The sequence below is a fragment of the Nothoprocta perdicaria genome, unplaced genomic scaffold (assembly GCF_003342845.1).
Source record: "Nothoprocta perdicaria isolate Ctin4 unplaced genomic scaffold, notPer1 scaffold_183, whole genome shotgun sequence".
Taxonomy (NCBI): Eukaryota; Metazoa; Chordata; class Aves; order Tinamiformes; family Tinamidae; genus Nothoprocta; species Nothoprocta perdicaria.
The window spans coordinates 1,390,394-1,412,259 of record NW_020455016.1 but is presented as its reverse complement, the minus strand read 5'-3'; the positions used below and the strand labels follow the sequence as shown (position 1 = coordinate 1,412,259).

General features: G+C 46.6%; 1 protein-coding gene across 3 annotated transcripts in view; it reads right to left on the bottom strand.

Annotated features, from left to right (window-relative positions):
* The window catches only part of IRS2 (insulin receptor substrate 2), a 29,805-nt gene extending 8,176 nt beyond the window's left edge, over nucleotides 1-21,629 (bottom strand). Inside the window, exons 1-2 of one of the 3 annotated variants that reach the window (XM_026036647.1) lie at nucleotides 18,155-21,629; nucleotides 16,635-16,857 (exon numbers count right to left, since the gene is read on the bottom strand). In XM_026036647.1, coding sequence (XP_025892432.1) covers nucleotides 16,832-16,857; nucleotides 18,155-21,629 — 3,501 coding nt within the window. In that variant the 3' untranslated portion in view covers nucleotides 16,635-16,831. The other 2 variants (XM_026036648.1, XM_026036649.1) reach the window with 2 other exon arrangements.
* Between the last annotated feature and the right edge of the window lie 237 nt (nucleotides 21,630-21,866).

Below are 21,866 nucleotides of genomic sequence, written 5' to 3'. Positions count from 1 at the left end.
CCTTCTTCTGCTCCATATTGCATCATTAACAGAGGCCATGAGGTCTGACGAGAAAAAAGAGCTCACGTAGGTAGAGCTTGATAGTCTCACACACCGCCTACTGAAATGCTGTCAGTGTTGGTGGACTTACTTCAGGTAAGTGGCAGGAGGAAAAAAAAAAGAAAAAGCAGAGTAAGACTCCAGGTTAGATACAAGAGTGAGAAAATTCCTGCCATTTTAGACAGTAGTGTCCAATACTGGCCAACAGCTGTCTCTAGGCCACTGGGCTACATCCATCCACATGCCTAAACACACAATGTCAGGGTGCTCTCAAAGGGCTGGAAGTGTTTTTTTCTCTCTCACCCAGGGAAAAGCAAGCAAGCAATGCTTTCCAGGGAGTAAATTGAAGAATCACRCATATTAAATATTTAAATGTTTGTGGAAACGGGGATAAAGTCTCATGTAAGTCGTGGGGAGTTACGTGCACTCTGCCTTTCCACTACAGTGGGTTATCTAATTATTCCATAAAAATTGCTTTGGTGAGGAAGCATGAGAGCACTCTGCCAAAGAATAGATGGCTCAAACATGCTAGGGGCGGGAAGACGGGGGAAGAGGATTAAACCTTTTCAGGCAGAAAGGTAATGGATGCAGGTCAGTACCGGGTGAGCGGTCTGGCCACTGAAATATTGTGGTCAGGGCAACAAAAACACTCCTTCCAGGCGCTCTTTGATCCCTGCCTCCCTCACTGACAGAAGGGCTTAGGCACCTAATACTGAGAGAGGTTTCAGGTTTACAAAACCCGTGTGGAGGCTGGAGCGCCTCTCCATCCTAAGGGAAGGCATCTATCTTCCGAGTGGCATGTTTTAAAACACCAGGCTCTCCTCAGCTTTCACAAGCAGCTACCCACCTGTTGTGCAAACCGACTTTCAGGCTACTTGCCATTTAGACTAAAATACCCCTTGCATTATAGGCCTCACTTATGCTTCTAACCCGGCATCTGAACTCACTGGGTGGTCACACACTAAACACTAGGCTGATTGCTACAGCTCTTGGATTTCCACTGCGGCATACGTGTCTGGAGAGATGCTTCTTGATGAAGCCTCCCTGGGCCCTGATGTCCTTGCTCAAGCAGACAAACGCTGAAAATTCCTTGTTCTGGCACGGCAGAAAAATATGGCAAGCAAAGGAAGAGAGAAAACGAAGATGCAAACAGGAGCAGTCTGGCCTAAATGATGGGTAGGTACAATACAAATGAACACTAAGCAACCCAGCCTTGGAGCTGAAAAAAAAAAAAAAAAAGAAGAAAATTTCTTGGCACTTTTTTTTTCCTACTGCTTTCCCTTGTCATCGTGTCCTCACTTACAGCTCTGAGCATCTGGTGGTGGAATAGAAAAAAAAACTAATAAATGATTTTCCATTTTGTATCAATGCTCTTCTACAAATCTTCCCTGTTACCACCTTTGTGAATCACTAAATCATAGAGGAGTTAGAGAGATGAAGCTGGGCAAGAAGTCACAGGTTTCATGTTCTGGGAAGAAGAGACCAAAAAAAAAAAAGTCCTAAAAACCACAAAGTGAGAGGAACAAGGTAACACCACAGCACCCATGATGAAGTAAAGGCTCCTCTAACCCAGGTCCTGTGTCCAACAGCAGTTACAAGCAGAAGCCTAAGCAGCAGAGTAAGAACAAGGCAATACGGAGATACTTCCCAAGCACTTATCCAGCCTCCAATAAGACACAGATCAAGGACCACTGTGTGTAGCCTCCCCTCCTCAAAACTCTTAGCAACCTGTAATCTGGAGCTTCAAATCTTTATTTGTGCTCCATGAGGAACAACTTCCTTTTGTGTGTTCTGAATCTTCCACGTCCCCAATGAAGCTGAAGKCTCAGTCCCTCACGCAGTTAGGGGTCACTGTGCCAAGTATCATCCCACAATGYCCCTTATGTCTTCTACGCACTGGGACACTCAGCAACAGCAACTGTGAATTTCCCATATAGGAGTTTCCTATCTACAACCTGCGAGTACAGTCTAAACACTCCTAAACATTTCTACAGAATCCCACAAAACCGGGAAGAAAAGTTCTGTACAACTGGCTAACGTTTTCTGCAGAATTCTTCAAAGAAGCACAATTACGTGGTATGTTGCCCCAAAAAAAGTTTCTTCAAACTTTTGAAGCACTCCAAAGTGCTTCAAAAGCACTTTGATGGAAAGTCTATTATACCGTATTTAAAGATGATGGTTAAGGGAGGAAAAGGAAATCACCCCTTAAAAGAAAATAGCAAAGCATCTGCAGGCAGGTGCCCAGTATCTGCAGGCAGGTGCCTAGTTTTTCTCAACAAAGCTCACTATTWATTTTGCCCATTGGTCTAAAATATTGTCTTACCAGACTGAAAATAAAACAGGTGAAAAAGAGATGTTTTCTTTTTCAATAGGTTCCTAATGGGTTCCCATTTGATATATACACAGCATTTAAAATTTATTACAATTTTAACTTATTTTAAAAAATGAGATTTTCTCTTCCCTTTTTGAGGTTTCTTCTGTCCAACTGTTTAAAGTCTTTCTTTCATGAGACCACGTTAGAATCCTTTTTCCACACACTTGAAGAATGGGCTGATGTGTTTTGCAGCACAAAAAAAAMCTAAAAATAGTTGGTTTTCTCAGTTTCAAGTCTTTCCAAGTACTAATACTGAGAATCTTTACATCACTAAATATTTCATGTCAGTGGTTAATCTAACTGTATGCAACACCACTCCTGTTCTTTTAAAAGTACATTCAGACTAGTCCTTTTGTGAATACACAAATCAGATTAAGCCCTTAATCTTTTGTCTTTAGTAACTCCATCTACCGTATATAAACTTTGCATTAAAAAAAAAAAAAAAAAAAAAGCTAATGATAAAGCTGGTCTCATTATCTTAAAGGATCTTTTGAACTATAAGCTTAGTTTATCTGACCGAATACCCAAATACATTTTTTGCTCTCTCTGCTCATTCAACAGTTGATATTTCACAAACACTTATGCATTTTACTGTATCCAGTTACATTCTTTACAACTTTGGGATCTGTTAAATATAATCTACATAATCCCAAATGAAAATTAGAAAACCCTTAGAAACAGTTTTTCTAGGGAGAGTAAAACAGTCGTAACAGGACACAGTCCAAGGGACGAGGGCTGCATCCAAAACCAGCCGGGGGCTCCAACGAGACCCCACAGCCCCGACCTGTGAGACCAGACAGCAGCCAGTGGTCACTGTCTTAAAGGCAAGCGGACAAAAAGCGAGGTGCCCATCAGTCCCTAGCGAGCCACAAAGTCATCTTGAAAACAGACTTTCATTTCCTCACTAACAAAACCCGCTCATCAGAGCAAAAGAATGTCTCAAAGAATATACTGTTAAATTTCTGATTTTCAAATTACACGGACTTCTTCTTTGCAATGACTATATTTGTRAGGAATATGAAAAAGAATGTTTTTATGCTGTGTTTTTTGTATAAAAACGGACTTTGTTTAAAGAGCACTTGTAACTTCCTTTACAAGATGCTCTGAACTTGATCTCTAGATGAAGTAGCACTTCTTTCTGAAGCAGATAGTGAATGTATTGCCTACAGAAGCTAATGTTTTGTTAAGATATTCAAGGAGAGGAGGTATTTTTGGCACCTTGGCATCACAAATATTTATCCATGTATCGTACCTGGAGGCTAATTGATACTCCATTTGAAAGTAGGGGGGAAAGCTCAGTAAATTGTTTCGGAAAATAATGCCGGTGTTTAAAATTCATCTCTGGAGAACACCAGTTTAAGAACTAGAAGCTGGCCCTACACTAATTTGTGAAAGTGGAAAGCAAGCTGAATGAGAACTTCTGTCCTACATTTTACTTCTTTCTCTAGCAAGAAACACAAATTGTGCTGAATGAACGAGATGGTCCCTGGCTTCACTGCACACATCTTGAATCTTCTTTATCTAACAGCTACCTGGAGACATAAAATGAAACAACCCTATATTCATCTGCTCTGCTAGATCAAATAGATGCCAAAGCTTTACTTTTAAGAAAAGCAGCTAAGAAAAGCAGATATAAAATAACCTACCCTAAGGCACAAGCAAGAATACTGAGACATGCAACAAATTCCAACTTGAAAAACAACAAAATATGTGTTGCTGTYTAACTGTGAGACCTTAAGCACAAAACATGTGAGCTTCCCTAAGTAAAAAGAAAAAATTGTTTGCTTATTGTTTGAATATGAAATATAGCTCTTAAAGCACTGGGTGCTTCTATAACATCTTTTTCACATCTTCAAAGATGCTTTTTAGAATAATGAAAAATAGTAGTATCATTTATGTCCAGTATTGCTAACTCCGGAGTACATTATGGACTTTACTCTGTAGTTACCAGAGCTCTCACTAAATATTTACATAAACAAAGCTATACTCCATCAAGAGGTCTGTTTTCTCCTCATCTCATGGTGCTCTTCACACATGCGTTCTTGTTTTGTTTTATGGCTGGCCTGATTTGCTGGCGTGTATATACGTTTATATACACTCAATRTGGCTTATTTCTCTTAAAAAAGGTTCACCAGTACCTCATATTTTGAAAAATACGTTCTACTTACAGCCGTATATCTGACCACATGACTAAACAACTGCGTCACCATCTTCTACCACTGTATCACATTGCCAGGACAGTTTCTATAGAACAAACAGATTAAAACAGAACTTTGTCACTTTGACAAAGTTTGGCTCTAGTCCCACCAGTGCTCGGGAGAGAATTCCCCTAGACTGCAGGGAGAGTTTCCAATATACAAAGCCTCACATGCATTCTTTTTTTTTCCATTGCCAAGATCCCAGCATTTTCAAGATGCTGAGAACATCACAAGCAGGCGCTGTGAACGTTTCAGGATATCACAAGGAAAAACCAGAGCTTCCTGTGGGACAGTGCGCAGTAGGTGAGGCCATAGGAAAGCTAGGATGCTCTTTTAGAAACGCTCTTGGCAAGGAACAGAAAAGGCACACAAAATATTTTGCCAAACACGAGTGTTTCCCCAGAGGTGCCTATGCCTTTAAGATGTGAGGCTGTTTCCAGGCTCTAAGGACACGATCTCCTTCCATATTTCATGTATTGTGACTGACCAGGAAACGTATTGAAAAGGGTTCAGTCAACAGTGCAGCAGCTGCACAGCTAGAGAAAACACAAATCCCTTTTAATTTCACATTTACTGAACAAGCACAATACATCATAAACTAACCAGCGAGAGGACGGTCTAGGTCAGGCAGAAATACTCAGCTATACCCAGCTGATACACAGCGAGCAGCGGCCTCTTTTCAAGCCCTTTCGCTTAAAACAGACCAAACCCAGTACGAGGCTCATGTCACCAAACCTTGGCTGCCCAAAGCCAGCTCTGCAATATATGTTAAGAGTATAGGCTCCCTCTATAGTCAGGGAATACAAAGTGGGACCTGAGACTGGGCCAGCCCTGCCTCTTCAGTGCTGGAAAGGCTTCGAGGCGGCTGCCCATGGAAGCTAGGCCTCATTTTAAGAGGACTATCCCGGTAGGCATCTCATGGGGAGCAAACAAGGTGTCCGCAGGGTGGGCCAAACCTACTAGTGCTATATGTGGTGCAACAACTCTGGCTAGACAAGAAAACCCACATGTATATGGAAATCCAAAATAAGAATACCTGCTCTTGCTACGTACTGAAATCACACTGAAGGAATTAAGGAGCTCCACTCCATTTTCAAGCAGGCAGTTGCTCTGCTTGCAGAATGCACGTGTTRATACACCCCTAAAATTGTGTAGTCATCTGGTTGTTGATAAACCGGCCTCAAAAGAAGGTTTTTCCGCCCATTAATCACACTCCCGTGCCCTTCAGCAGGACCCAGCGCTGCCGGCTGCCACCAGACCTGCAAGGAAACCCAGGGCTGAGCGGTGTCCCCACAAACACTCTCCCTTGGTTTGCCAATAGCCCTGAACAGCCCCTGCAGCACCATCGCAGCAAAGCCTCCGGCAGCAGTCACAAGACGCCTGTTTACAAGCAGCAAAACAAGCCAAGMGGCCAACCTGGGGCATAACAAAAGGCAGAGCAGCTCTAAAGGATGTTTTCCTGCTTGATGCCTCAGCCTCACCCACAGCCATCAAAAGTCTCTAACAACAGAGAATTCCAGATTCAGCCAACACTTAAGATAAAAGAGACCACAGAAATGCTTTCAGCATATACACAGCAGGTATAACTCGGACAAAACCTCTTCAGCAAGAAAACATTTCCATAAAACACGTAACATAAAACCAACCCAAAGAGCATATAAACAACAGGTTCCCCCATATCAGACGTTTGCAAATTACCAATTTTCCACAGACCACTCCAGAGTTGGCAGTTTATACAGATTAAAAATCCTCATTTCCAGWTGCTAATTTAAATTAAAAGGGGGAGGAGGGAAAAATCCAAGTAATTATTATGATTTCAGAAGACCACAAATGGTCCAAAAAGAGGTCTAAGACAACGCAGGAGTAAGAAGAGAAACGGCCCCAAACCTCCCTAGTGACACCTTACCCCACCATGAAGAAATCTTGGAAACTGTCACAGGAAGAGGCAAAGTTTTAGGAAAAGTGCTGCTATGCCCATCACACAAACACGCATGTTGGGCAATAGAAGCTCTAGCAGCATCTGACCCAGTGAAGAAAGGGAATTTGGGAGTTACAAAGGTCATTCCGAGAGTCTCCGTCACAGCCCCAAGATGCTACGTTCTGGGTACCCCGTATTTCTAATTGTTYTCCTAAACTACATCACGGAGTTTGGCCAGTGTTCCCTGCTCCTGCATTAGCTGGCAATTACTGCATGTGCTTCACTGGCATTGTGCTTATTCTTCAACGGATTGGAAAGCAGTTTGCCATTTATCAAATGTGCTTTGCTTCCTGCTTTCAGGTAAGAATTTGCCATGTTTGTATATGATGTGAATAGCCAACTAATGTATTTTGTCATGCATACCAAAATGTCTTTCCCATTTATCCAATAGGAACTGTCTCTTAGGCTACGGGAGCAAAACAAAATCCTATTCAGGTACACATATAGACACACACACAGCTGCAGTATGAGTGCAGTAGATGTACACATAGACACACTCAAGTTAGATAMGGCTACCCCATAGCTCAAAAAAGCAATGATTTTACACAAGAATTTAAAAAAAAAGAAAAAAGATTACAATACAGAACTCAAATAGTTTGAATAAAAGGCCTCTTTGCCTACTGCTCTGCAATCTCCTGCAGAACCATAAAGCTCTTTGCCTGCAGAGTGGAGCCAGCTCTTCACAAAGACACTGGAAAGCGCCTCAACGAGACAAAATGTGTGCCTGACAAAGGSGACGAGATCCGAAACAAGAACTACTTGGAAATACTAAGCAAAGAAATATTTCTTAATGCTCACATCATCTCCAGAGTTGAGATACCTGACTAACGGTAATGAGTGGACCTCATTCCACTCAGGACAGAAAGGACAGAGTTGTCTCTTACTCTTAGATGCTTCCGATCCATCCTCAAGACAGCTCAGTGTTTTCCACTTTAAATTCACTAAATAGGGAACAGTTACAATACTTGCCTCTAGAAAAGCATGATTTCCACAGCTTTCTAAACCCAGATCCGCTCACAGCCACGCCTCCCACCTGTGAGCTCCCAGAGCCAAGCCCCAGTTACACATTTCACACCATCACTGCCACCACCGAGGCAAGGGGATAACTATTACAATACAAGCCTGAGTATACAAAAGTAACATGTAAAGAATTCTTCATATTTCTTCATTAAAAATCACGTGGTTGAAATGCTGTCTCCTTATAAAGCTACAACGAAAGGAAAAAAACCTCATGAGAGGTGAGCAGAGTAGAAAGCACTGCGGTACTTTCTCTGCACGCGACGGCCGAGTGCGTATGAGCGTGGGCAGCTGGAGCTTGCCATGCCCGGCATGCATCCATGAAGCAGCTTCACAGCGTGAATATAAGGGATACTTAAGGGGCAAATTCTGGTCCAACCAAAATCAATACAAACAAAGCTACAACTTTTGCTATCCATATCTGATTTCATGATGTCTCTTTTTTTAATTATTACTATTCACAGAGGCACCATCTAACATCGTGAACAGTTTTTCGTTTACTGCCCCTTGAACATTCATACTAATGGAAAAGAATTAAAGAAGACCTGGTCTAGAAATCGCTTTCACTGCTGAAGCAAATTGGTGCATTCCTATCTGGAAACCACCCTACTGACCATCATTCAACTACTGATTACTACCCATTTCTTTACTTAGTACCCTCACAATCTACTACCTATTCAGAAGATACCAGCTACTACTAAAATTAGAAGCTGATTTTATGTATTGAAGGATTAAAAGCTGAGTAATGCAATGATAAGTTACCTTGCTAGGGAAGAGTTTCAYGAGGAAAACACTCTCACCCTATCACATACTCGTGCGAGCAGGGGTCCCCGATACCTGTGCTGTACCTGATGCGATACTGAGATTACCCATTCAGAACTACATTCACCAGCCGAAGCTCAGCACAAGCTCCCCAGGCACCCTGTGCCTCGGGATCCTATAGATGTTTGTGCTTGATGCTCCCTTCCCGTGCCCGTTTCCCTGTAGCTCTTGTTAATGTCCTGGAGGGCTGATTTTGAGACRGCAGCTATGACTTTACTGCTCCATRACCTACGCACCCTTTCATTAATTACACTTGGATAAGGAATCAAATCCGCAGAAAATGTTCCGAGTTTTGGTAATATTAGATCAAAACTAATTAATTGCAAATAATTTTATTACAAAGAAACCTCAGAGTTTACTAACTTTAATATTAAACACGATCACTTTCAAATGTTTATGCTGTACAAGTGAATGGTATTCCAACCCAATTGAATGCAATGACCCTATTAAGAACTTCACCTCCACCCTACACATCTAAATTTCACAACTCCCTTCCTCTGGAATCAGTGATTTTTTCCCTTAAACACCTGATCCCAGATTTGATCAATCTATATTTTAAATGAAACTCAGCACTGTATCTTTCCTTGGCAGGTTCCAGTTCAAGAAGACCATCTTGAGGAAAGCCTGCTGCTCCTTTATGGGACATTGCTCATCCCTGTAAATCTACCCTGGCATTTGGGCAAGTGAGATACTTCCACAACTGTCTCTACAGATGTTATTACTATACTATAAAGAAGAGAAAAACAAACCTTTACTAAAAGAAAAAAATAAATCTCCAATATAAAAGCTGGTAAAGGAATAGGAGGAGAAATGTGCCGTAATTTCTCAATGATTCAAGCACTGGAGAGAACAAGGTAGTTTAAGCAGGCAGCTTGGTCATGTGAAGTATTTTCATATGAACAGAACAGAAATCAGATGACACTGGCATCCATGTGTCACATCTATTCTTATTTCTTACACATAACGCTGAAAGGCAGGAACGATACAGTTACTGCAGGTGCTTTATACAGTCTCACTTATCTCCATGAATGAAAGCAGATTTAGGCACTGTTGCTGTTTTCTAGTTCTTAAGCAACCACCCAACTGTATCCTGTCTCCTATATTAAAGTAGAAGTTAAGCCTAACTCTCTCCCAGAAAACTTTCATCTGAATGTCCTGTTCAATCCATTCCTGAGTTCCTCCTGCTGAGCAAAAGCCTAGAACTAAAAGAAAAATCTTCTAAATTATCATTCTGTACATTAGTTTGACAATAGTATCCAATTTAATAAGGGGTTAAACAGGACATTAGGACTAGCTGAAATGCCATTTTTTAAATAGTACATTGCTTGGCAGAACATGCTCCAAGAGGCGAACATAAAACTGTTTAGAGCTTATTCCTTTCAATTTAACATTTTTCATTGACACAATTTTCCAACCGTTACTCACATGATTTATGGTTTGTCTTTGACTTATGAGAAGCTAAAGTCTTCTATCTTAAGTCTGACTTTTAGCATGATTCTTCATCTAAATTGTCTAACTGATCTGAAAACTGAGAACACCAAACAGAACAAGGACTCTCATACCTTATACTCATCACCACAGCACTTTTTTTAAAAAAGCATTTCCATCCCTTGGAGAAATTATACAGGATGGAAAATTTGCCACTATGTTCTGCTGTTTCTAAGAAACTTCTGCTGTTTCTGGTACCAGCAAGTTTGCTATTTCGGCACTACACTAAAGCCCCAGTGCCTCCATTTCTGACCCCTTCAAACAAAAACAAGCTGCTCAACAATGTCTAATCCGTGCGTCATGTAATCCTGCTTAATACTCTACAAACTCTGGGTAATATTTGGGTAGTTTTTAAATTTAGCAAAGAACATCCTGGCCTACTTCGAAGACATCCTCGCCTTGGGTAGCGTTCCCTAGAAATACCTCCCAATTTCATTTCAGACAAACAAAAAAAAGAGCAAACATAAACGCACAGGAGAGGCTAACACAGGACAAATTAAGAGCTCCTGACCTACTGACATAATAACAGCACATCACGTTACAAATCAAATGACTGAAACAGGAATACACTTTGCAACCACCAAGCACAGCATCCGTAAAAAAATATAAGAGACATYCTTACTTTTTAACACAGCCTTGGACTCATCTAGGAGCACCGGAGGACTGCAGACCTCCAGCAAGAACAATATACTCTTGTGTGGATGACTGCGGCCCCACCAGCTAAGCTACGCATGTGCACTTGCATCTGCCYGGAGCAGCCAACACAAAATAGGGTATCACTGTGTGGGAGCAACAGACAAGCCCTTCTTGGAGACACAGCTCCACTTTCTGCGACATAATTACCTTAACAGCGGYTCACGCTACAGACACGTCCAAGGAAGCCTAAATTAAATTCCACTATAATTCCTGGTATACAGCATCTCGGCCGTCCTTCCTAGGATCTTTCAGGCCCTGGCTGAAGGACAACTATGCTCCTGTTTTGTTGAGGCTGTCAGGCCGACCGTCTCCCGTCATTAGCCTTTTGTCAACAGCGATGCCGGGGTAGATTACTAGCGCGCAGGGCTTGTAATGGCAGGTGCATGGCCCTGGGGCTGCCATCTGCCAGGAAGGAAGTGTTCTCCTCGAGGATGCTGAAGAGATTGACAAATAATGTAAACAGAACACTGAATCATTCCCCGTCCCCGGCATCGAGCTATTACGTTACTATTTTGCAATGTAGATATCGCGATCTGAGTCGGGGGCTCAGCTCCGGGGGGCTGGGTGTTTTCGTTAACTCTTTCTTGTGTTTGGTTCTGCGATCCACGAAAAAAAATARARAGAGATAAAGGAACGCACACTCTAACAGCATTTGTCTTTGAGGTAAAACAGAAAATCTGCATTAAAAAAAAAATGCTTACAGTTTACATTACAGGGACTATTTCCCCACTTCCAATTTAAATTCTGCTTCTTCACAAAGAGTGTGGAATATTATTGTGCACAAAAACTAGATTTTTTGATTGCTTTTTTCAGACTGCCCCATACACAATTTGGGGGCATCATCACTGATTAAAAATAAATAAATACATGCATGCATGCATACACACACTTGTTCTGGAAAAACTATTCTAATTTTGAAAATGAGAAAAAACAGATAAGTATCATGCCCTGGAGTCTGGCCATTGGYCTCTTAAATAGATTTTCAAACAGATTTCTCCTAATTAGACTGAAAATCTTCTCTCAGTTTGCTAGTGACTCGTTTCCTCTCCAACCAAGATTAGCAGTCGATTTGTGACCTGCTCCATCAAGAAACAACCCGACTGCGGGCAGATGTAAGCGCCGCTACGAGCCTCGCGGCTGCAACCGCGCAGCCTGCCCAGGGCCGCCCTCGGGGGTGTCTGACCGGCCGCGGAGCGGAGGCTGCACCGCGACGCGGCCGCTGCTGCTGCTGCTGCCGCCCTTCGAAGGAGCCCCCAAATCCRCTGCATTGGGCTGTCACTTCAACACTCAAACAGTATTTGTGTTTGTGTTCTAAGCAAGTTTCTCGGTAAAGATGTGGGTAACCTTTACACTGTTTTCACTAAGGTTTGCATCAGGTTTTATAATGTTTAGCCGTGAAATTTTTGCGTTAAATACATGCCTATAATTAAGGGAAAGATTCATTCTACCTAATTTAGCATGAAAACTATGAAACACCACCTAAGTTGACAGGGACAGAGTCAATGACAGAGGCAAATTCCCGTCACGGGTATCTCACTCCAGGTGCCTACATCGAGGGCAGCTAAAGCCAGTTGAGACAAATACCACACACACATAAAAAGTTGTCTTTCTGGAAAGTCTCCAGGACAAATCCCAGCTGTTTCAACAACCAGCAGCAAGACAACTACCTAACCCAACTTGGCTCTCAGGACTGCCACTCTTGACCCCTCACACACACACACACACACACACAATTAAAAAACAAGAAGTCACTACAGACTAAACAAGGACGCCAACAAAACACACGTGAACTCAGGGGTCACTGCACCGACTTCCAAGAGCCGATGGACACCGTGGGTTTCCATGGATATGCACAGATCGCTTTTAAACAAATACTGTAAGAAACATCAACAAAAAAAGTAAACTCAGTCCCGAAATCTTCATAATTGCACACCCTCTTTACCAAGTAAGCTGCTAAACTCACTTTATATGCGAGTTAAATGGGCTTGGCAAATATAATATTAAAACTTTCAAGAATTCTGCTAACGCCATCATGACCACTGCACAGGGCTGAACGGATGCATAGCTGGACACACRCAGGGAACAATTAAAACATCAGTGTGGAAGCAGGCAGTAACTCAACTACTTGAAAATAAATTAGACAAAATTAGATATAACCATTGTATGCTGGTTACCATATATATATGGTTTGTGTGTAACAAATATATATATATACACACACATATATACATACACACACACACACACGTAAAATAGTATCTCTGCTTTAGACAAGATTTGGTTTAAATGGAAAATAACCTGAAYTGAATCTCTACTGTAATTTAACTGCCAAGTAGTAGGGAGAGATTCATCATAAACCCTAATAATAATAATTTTTTCTGTGAATGGTTGCTGGTTTTCAACTTTTCAACCAGTTCATCATTCCAGTTGAATGGTAATAATTTAATGGTAATATTTAAMAATACTAAATCCAGTATAAAGAAATGCATGTTATTCCCTCATTAGGAAAAAAMCACCATATATCGGATGTCCTAACGTTCTTTTTGTTCGAACATTCCTTTATCCATTTTCCTTGCTAGCAAATGTTAGTCCCTGTAGTTATCTTGAAAGAAATCAAGTAATCAGAAGCAATCATCAACCTAAGCATTTCCTCTGCCTTGAGCAATGACTGTACTGGTTCATTTTAGAACAAACCCACCATTCAACTTAGTCTATAACAATTTATCCTAAATGACTCAAAGTAACCATGACATTCTTTAAATGAGCAGTATAGCTACACATAATTGAAGTATAAAGCAAAATAAAACTGTAATTCACGTTACATGTTTTAATATCCTACCAGCTTCTTAAAAGCTGAGATTCATACACTCACCCTAATTTAAAATGTCAAAGGATTCAATTAATTTTAGATAAACTTAGTGTTTTGTGCCTCGTGAGTGGTATTGTCTGATTGGTAGCTAACCATTTTGGTTTGGTCACTTGTAAAACGCAGTCTTAAAGAAAAGAATCACATTTCCAGAGCTGTTAAGAGAGAACCCTCAATTTTAATTCTAAACTTAAGTTAAGAGATGATATTCAGAACAGTTGAGTTCTTTCAGCTTCTAATTTTGATGCAAACATTTCACTTCATAGAACATATCAGTAAGAGAAAATACTGCATTTTCAAATAATTTATTCTAAAAAGAAAAAGACCGTAAAGGATGATGCATAGATTTCTAACACAACGTAAAATTGTTTTAATACTTTTAACAAGTCTTTTACAAAGGAATACAAGGTTTGTGAAAGAGGCAATTACACACTCCCATGCTGCTCTGCAAAGCAAAACTTTACGGCGGTTGTCATATTAGAAAAAAAAAAAATCTTAATATAATCCACTGTGCAAATTCCAAAAAGAAAAAGGAGGAAACGAGGGGTTTGTGTTAAATAATCTAAACTGCCATTAGAAAGACACAGGAAGAGATTAAGACAGGCTTTTTATTGGTTAGGTGCAATCGTAGAACCCTCACAAAAGCAAGAGCTAATGGACAAGAGGGGAGGGTTCATGATCATTATCCAGAATCACCTTACTACTATCTTAAGTAGATGCATTACAGGCGAAGTCTTCTTTAAATAAACCAAGACAAGAGAAACTTAAATAGGATGAAAGCAACCCTCCGTTTTCTTCAGCATTATACACAGTATTTGTTCAGTTTTAGAAAACTCAATCAGAACTACTGACTATGGAGAAACCTTTAAAGGTTACAGAGCACTGTGGCTATAGGAACAAACAAGCAAACAAAAATCAAAGATATCACACCCAGGTCTGATGTTTTCACAATTAAGCAAAATTCCCTATTTCAAAGTTAATCCAAAAAAAAAAAAAAAAAAGCACTATATTTGAAGGGAATTTTACTTAATAACACCAAGATTACAACCACTGAAATTAAGGTAAAACTGCAATTTAAATTCAATAGAGCTAAGTTCCACCATAAAAAGGCAGATCATTTGGCAGTATAATCTGTCAGAAATCCATTTAAATAAATAATTTACATTATATGAGAAAATTAGCATAAATGTCTCCCTAAATAATAAAAAACATACATAGTTTGCATCTCTTTAAGCAAAAAAGCAGTCACTTTTAGAACTAATTACCAGCATGTAACAAGAGTTTCCACTGACCAAAAACAGTTTTATTTTATTTACATATCAGATGAAAGCAAGTGTGTCTCGGTCTCCTTAAATATCCACACACTTTCAGAGTACAGTAGAACTAAACAAACTGATAATTTCAAGCAATCTTTTAATTTTTCTGTTTTGACAGCTCTTCTGTTTGCACTAGCTTGCTCTTGTCACAACAGGATAATATGGACAGAGAATTCCAAAAGCACAGCATTCCCTACAGCAGAGAGAAGGTACTGACAGCAGAGACAAGCCACACAGGAAAGCTAACCACCTTATTACTTCAAATGATATAAATAATCTCCTTTAAGTCTGTTACCCACATGAAGAACATTCACATCTATTGCTACAGACCCTTAGGAAGGATTCTGAACATTTTTTTTTTTTATAAGCATTTTACAGTCATGGAAATATTATTTTACTGATAACTCCCCCTGCAAGAAGCTTAGTTGTATACGCAATATCTGAAAGAGGTTTTCCTGTCCCTGTTACAACAAACAACAAAAGTGCATTCTCCACCGCTGTAAAATAGCTCTGAAGTTTTCTTTAGTTTCAAAGAAGCAAAGCTGCCCACTCAGTAACTCGGATAACACAACGGAATTGAGAAGTGCAAAGATCTGAATACACAATGCTGATCATACAGGGCAAAAGCTCTCTCTTGTGCAGACTACTAATTCATTCTGCTAAATGAGATTTTCCTCAAATCTAYGTGAATTACTACAGCATTAAAATAGTAAACAGAGTTTACTCCTGCTTATACATTTTTCTTTAAATTGCATATGTGTTTCTTTGCAAGAYACAAAAGTCTTAGTAACCTCTCAAATTACAGGTTTTGGACTTTAAATGCATTGGCACAAAACCGAGGGATCTTTTAACAGTGGCAGCAGTTCAGTTCAGTAAACGAACTTCAGTGCGAAACCCTAATGAAAACCAAAACAGAAACCTGGCTGTTCGCAGAAGTTAAAGGCTTGGTTCTACTTACACCAACAGAATTATTTATACTTCTGCTTTGCCGTGCTGTTCCCTTTCTGGTGAGCCTGCCACCAACACCGTGGTTGTTAACATGAAACCCTGCTTCCAAAACGCAGCCCAGAGCACCGCTGGGTGATGCCTGTACGAGGTGTTTCTCTTACTGCCATGCCCTGATATTGGCTACAGCAAACCCTGAGCAGAACAGCTCTACCTCTGCAGAACAGCTCTACCTCTGTGCTGTAGCTCTGCGGTTACTCGTTTTTCAGGGAAGCAGAGTGGCGGGGAGCACAGCTTGGCCTCCTACGTAGAGATTAAGGAGTTTACCCAGAACACTCCTGCTTGTGGTCTACGTGTATAAGCTTCCTAGGGAAAGAGGGAGAATAAATATTCGCAGAGATTGAATATTAAAACAAGGCAAGTCTATAACCACACTTTGTCAATTATTCCGTAGAATGAAGCCTTCTCCCCTGTACACCMTGCACCAAACATCGCTGTGTCTACTGCGTTACCCTCTTGTTTACCTCGTTAGCAGGATGGGAGTCAATTCCTCCTGCTCATCCCCTCCGACTGACTACTTTATTCCCCCTGCCTTCGGCCTGGGTGCTGGAAGCTCCCGTATCCACTCCAGGTTTTCCCTGCAGCTGCCTCCCCTCCCCCTGTTGCCCCCCTTTGCCTTAGGGTCAGCAGTTTGGAGAATGTTGTGGAAATAGCTCTTTCCCAACAYGGGCTTGGTCTGCAGTTGGGGCTGTAGGTGGCTCAAGAAAAACTCATTTATTCTGAAAAATAAAGAAWCAATTCGCAAAGAAACGTGCAGAATCGTTTGTTAGATGTCCTGGAACAGAACTCCAAGGCTTGACTTTCATAAGGCGAAAGTAACCAATAATCGCAGCATTCGCATGGTTTTTGATCGAGCCATGCGAACCCTGAATCTGATTTCAGCAGCGCTAAAAGCAACTAACAAACCCGGCTCTGCCCTCAGCCCTCCAAGTCATTCAGAGCAGGAGTTCATCCTTTAMAGCTTTGACATTTCATTCAACAATCCTCTCGTCTTAATAAGGCGCAAAGCTTGCTCTGCAAACGGTGGAGCTCTCATCTTTTCCATCTTCCTGTACTTCCTATCAAAAGAGAAAATATTTTCTTCTTCAAAATCAACTAGCTAGTAAGAAAAAAAAAAAAAAGAAAAAGAAAAAAGACCCTGTAAGTAATTCTTATAAACTGACATTTTTTTTTTGCTTTTAACTGAGGTCCCTATCAGCACTGTGAGTACAGAAGCAATACCTGTAACACCTCCAAGCACCTTCTTCTAAACCCTGTGCCCTTTCAGCTAGCTACACCTATAAACAGATATTACCGCTCTCTCTACACACAGGCTTAAAGCAMCGGGTCTTGCATAAATGCAAAAGCAGAGAGAATCCCCGCAGCGCCTCATCATTAACTTTTAATCCCTGACAGATTGCCTGCTCCCTGCCCTCCTCAGCTGGCGCTCCTCTGCAGCTCCTCACTTTCTCGGGGGAGGTGGCTTGCTGTTTTGGGGGGTGGCTCCTTTCTTCTTTAACACCCGAACTAGCACCTCAACAAAGGAACAGCTACACCATTAAAATACAAATTCTCTCTCGGCCCAAGTCGCGGGTTTCTTGGGTTTGCTTTTGTCTGTGCAAAGCTGAGCATTTGCAGTCCATTTAAAAGCAAGCCAAGCAACTGGTCATTCACACCGTGACTGAGCTGCCAGCTGGACCGCGGTTACTCACCACGACGGGGCAGCCCCTGAAGGAACATGTGCAAAACTGGGGGGAACAGGTCGTGACTTCTGCACAGACGTTTTCTTTTTTAGATAAAACATGTCATATTCCATGCTCACCATGATCTTCTGWTAAACTTTCGCAAGGGATATGCTATTTCAAAATCAAGGTATTAAATGAATCCTTCTCATTTCATTATAATTGGCCTTCCCAGCTAGGCAGCCAAGTTGTTTTTGYTGGTTTTCTGTTGGCTTTTAGTTGTTTTTGTTATTATTGTCTGATCTCCCTCACTCTCTTCAACTCAATCATTTTTATGTTTCAGGTATTATTTGAATGCTGCACTAATATAAACCATGTGGGTCACGTTTTCCAAACACTTTCCCAAAAATCTCACGGAAGAAAACTCCCAAGTCACCCAAACACGGTAGCTGTGCCAGCATCACCTTCTATGGGGGTACTCAGGTGCCCACACTCAAAACAGCCCAACAGCAGAACTTAAATATGAGGAAGCAGCCCCAAATTAAGCCTCCTCTCATAAGAAGACAGAGGGATCCTCCAAGACCATTTATTAGGGGACYTGTTTGGGAAATCTTAGGCAGGGTCGGGGGGCGCCCTACATGGGTAACACCGGAGGGAGCGACACAACGCATGGCTGTGGGACGGAGCTACTCACCTTTCACAGCACTTGCTTCCTTCAGGTTGTGGGACAGAAAGTCTATGCTGGCGTAGGCGCTGGCCTCCAGCCCGTTGATGCCCCCGTTGAGGACGCGCCGGCCTTTCGACCTGCCTTTGTCACAGCTGGCCAGGGTGCCGTCCACCACGTCGATGGCGATGTAGTTGAGGCCGTTCTGGAAGCCGGCCGAGGTCTCGCGGCACATGGGGCTGCTGCCCTGCTCCTCCTCCAGGCCTTCGCTTTTCCTGAGGGACACGTTCTCCACCGAGGCCGAGTTGTGCCGCTTGGGGTTGTGTGCAAACGAGGGGGACACGGGGGTCACAGTGGTGGTGGAGGAGAAGGTYTCGGAGCTGTGTCTCCGCCGGCCCTGGGGGTCCGCGCGGATCACCTTGGCCCCCCGGTTGGGGTCGGGGGGAGGGCTGGAGAGGATGAAGGCCTCCACCCCGGAGAGGGTGAGCCTCTTCACCCCCGCCGTGGGGCTCGTGACGCGGGCGCCGTCCGGCTTCTGCGCGATGGGCTGCGGCGGCGTGGTGGCCATGCCGAAGGTCATGTCGGTGTAATCGCCGCCGCCGTCGGGCGGGCTGCACAGGCACGACACCCCCGCAGCAGACTTCAGGTAGCGCCCGTCGGGCGGGCCGGCACTGGAGGACGAGCCCGGCGAGAGCGCCTCGAGGGAGCCCCCCGAGACCGTGCCCGAGCGCGAGGGCGAGCGCGAGCCGAAGTCGATGTTCATGTAGTCGGAGAGCGGCGAGCGCCGCTGCCCCGCGGCCGAGCCCAGCGAGGAGGCCGGGCTGTCGGCGGGCAGCGAGGGCGGCGAGTAGACGGCGGCGTCGCCGAAGTCGATGTTGATGTACTCGCCGGGGCTCTTGGGCTCGGCGGGCAGCGGGTGCTCGCTCATGCTGGGCAGCGGCGTGCGCGAGGTGTCCAGCGAGAGGCGGCTAGGCCGCGCGAGGCGTGGGCCCCGCTGGCTCAGGAAGCTCTCGGTGCGGCTGTGCCGCAGGGGCGAAGGCACCGTGTGGCTGCAGGGAGCCAGGGCCTCCTCGGGGATCGTCCTGCCCGGGGAGTTCATGAGCACGTACTGGTCGCTGTCCTTGGCCGGGCCCTGGCTCTTGTAGGAGCGCGGTAAGGAGCTGTACGAGTAGCAGCCGGGCTTGCCGGGCTCGGCGGCCCCGGGCCCCGAGGGGCCGAAAAAGAAGTCGGGGGGAGTGAGGGAGGGCGCGTGGGGCCCGTGCGGGGGCTCCCGCGGGGACATGTTGATGTAGTCGCCGCCGCTGAGCCGGCCRTCCGAGCTCTCCACGGAGAGCTTGGAGCCGCACCACATCCTCATGTAGCCGCTGTCGTCGGGGGAGCTCTCCCCGGGCGAGCTGGTCTTGTAGCTGCTCCCGTTGCCGGGCGAGCCGCCACCCAGCCCGGCGCGGGGCTGCAGGATCTGCTTGGGGGCCGACACGCTGGTGGGGCTCATGGGCATGTAGTCGTGGCCGCCCCGGCCGCCCTGCCCCAGGGCCGCGGCCACGCCGGGGGTCATGGGCATGTAGCCATCGTCTTCTCCCCCCACTCCTCCTCCTCCTCCCGCGGCCGGCAGCGGCGCCAGGTTGGTGCTGCTGCTGCCGGAGCTGCGCTGGGAGCCGATCTCGATGTCCCCGTAGTCCTCGGGGTAGGGGGTGTAGGTGACTTTGGGGGAGGCGCCCGCCGCGCAGGGCGGGAAGAGGCGGCCGGCGCTGCCGGCGAAGGAGGCCCGCATGAGCGTGTACTCGTCGAGCGAGGCGGAGGAGAGCGGCGGCGGCGCGGGCCGCTGCCGGCACGGCGTGGTCAGCGAGTAGGTCCGCTTGCGGGGGCCCTTGTCGGCCGCCTCGGGGCACGGCCGGTAGCAGAGGCGGCCGCTCGGCGGCCGCTCCATGGCCATGTAGCCGTAGAGGTCGGTGGCGCCGCCGGGCTCCCGCACCGGGGGGGTCTCGGCCACCGACTCGGGGGTGTTGCTGCGGTTGCTGGCCGTGGAGGAGGAGGAGAAGGGCCGCAGGTCGCCGCCGGGGCTCGAGCCGTACTCGTCGAAGGACATGAAGCCCGCGTCGCTGGGCGAGCCCGACACGGAGGCGCTGCCGCTCGACGGGCGCTGCGGCTGGTGCAGCGGCGCCGGCTCGGAGCCGAGGCCGCTGCTGGACGACAGGCTGAGGGGGCTGGTGGCGGAGGGCGGCGAGTGCGCGGCGGGCATGGACATGGAGCGGCTGCCAGGCGCGCCGCCCGCGGCCAGCGCCGGCAGCAGCTTGGCCGCCGTCCTGCCCCCGCCGCCGCTGAGCGTGTGCGAGCGGCTGAGCGCCGTGCGCACCGGGCCGGGGCTCATGGGGCTGCCCGCGGCCGAGCCGAGGCGGCAGCCGTCGCCCTCGCTGGCCGTGCGCACCCGGCCCGCCGAGCCCTTGCCCGCCGCCAGGCTCTCGGTGCGCGAGCGGCGCAGCAGCCCCGTCTGGCTGGGCGGCAGGTTCACCAGGTGGTGGTGGTGGTGGTGGTGGCGGCGGCCCGGCACCGTGATGGGGTGCGTGGCCGAGGCGCCGCCGGGCCCCGCGGCGCCCCCCGACGAGGAGGACGAGGAGGACTGGCTCTTGCTGCGCGGGCGGAACTCGGAGAGCTCCTTGAGCGCCTTCATGGCCTCCAGGATGGTCTCGTGGATGTTCTGCGCCACCACGGAGTCGTCCGCCTGCATCCAGAGCTCGCCGGGGCCCGTGGCCGCCGAGCGCCCCACCTCCATGAAGAAGAAGCTGTCGGAGTGGCCGCAGCGGCGGATGTTCATGAGCTGCAGCGTGACGGAGGGCAGCTCGCAGTTGAGGCGCACGAAGCCGATGGTGCGCGCCGAGAGGCAGAGCCGGTGCACGCCCGTGAGGTTCTTACTCTGCCCCAGGCCCTTGGGCTTGAGCGTCACCTGCCAGACCTCCCGGTAGGCGGCGGCGGCCGGCGTGACGAGCCCGTAGTTGARGTCCTCGCCGGCGGCGGCGGCCAGCGAGGCGGCGCTGCAGGAGGCGGCGAAGGGCGAGGAGAGGTGGCGGTGCGGGGAGCCCTGGCACGCCGCCTTGCCCTCGTTGAGCAGGTCGGTGAGGGCGCGGTACCAGCCCTCCTGCTCCTGCTCGTTCTCGGCCGCCACGGCGAAGTACTCGTCCTTGGTGTAGAGGGCGATCAGGTACTTGTGCTTGGCGTCCGCCCGCTTGTTGATGTTGAGGCACGAGTCGAGGGCGATGACCCGCTTGGGCGCCCCGGACTTGTTCCTCCATTTCTTCTCGCTCTCGTAGTACTCGAGCCGCGCGCCCGCCGCCTCCTCGCCGCCGCCGCCGGGGCCGCGCAGCACGAAGAAGCGCTTGTGTCCGTGCTTCTGCTTGCGCAGGTAGCCGCACTTGCGCACGCCCTGGTTGTTGTTGTTGTTGTTGTTGAGGTTGGGGCCGGCGGGGGGGCTCGCGGCGGGCGGCAGCCCCAGCACGGAGGCGCTCGCCATCGCCGGCCCCGCGGCGGGCGAGCTCCGCGCCGCGGCCCGGCCGAGCCGCGGCAGCGCTGCGGGGCTGCCCCCCTCGGCGACCACCGCGGAGGGAGCGCGGCGGCGCTGGGTGCTGCTGCTGCTGCCGCCGCTCTAGGCGATCGGCGCTGCCGGCGGCCGCTCGGCGGCTCGGCAAGCGGCGCCGCTGATGCTGCCGCCGCGAGCGCTGCCCGGCGCGTCTCGTCGCTGCTGCTGCTG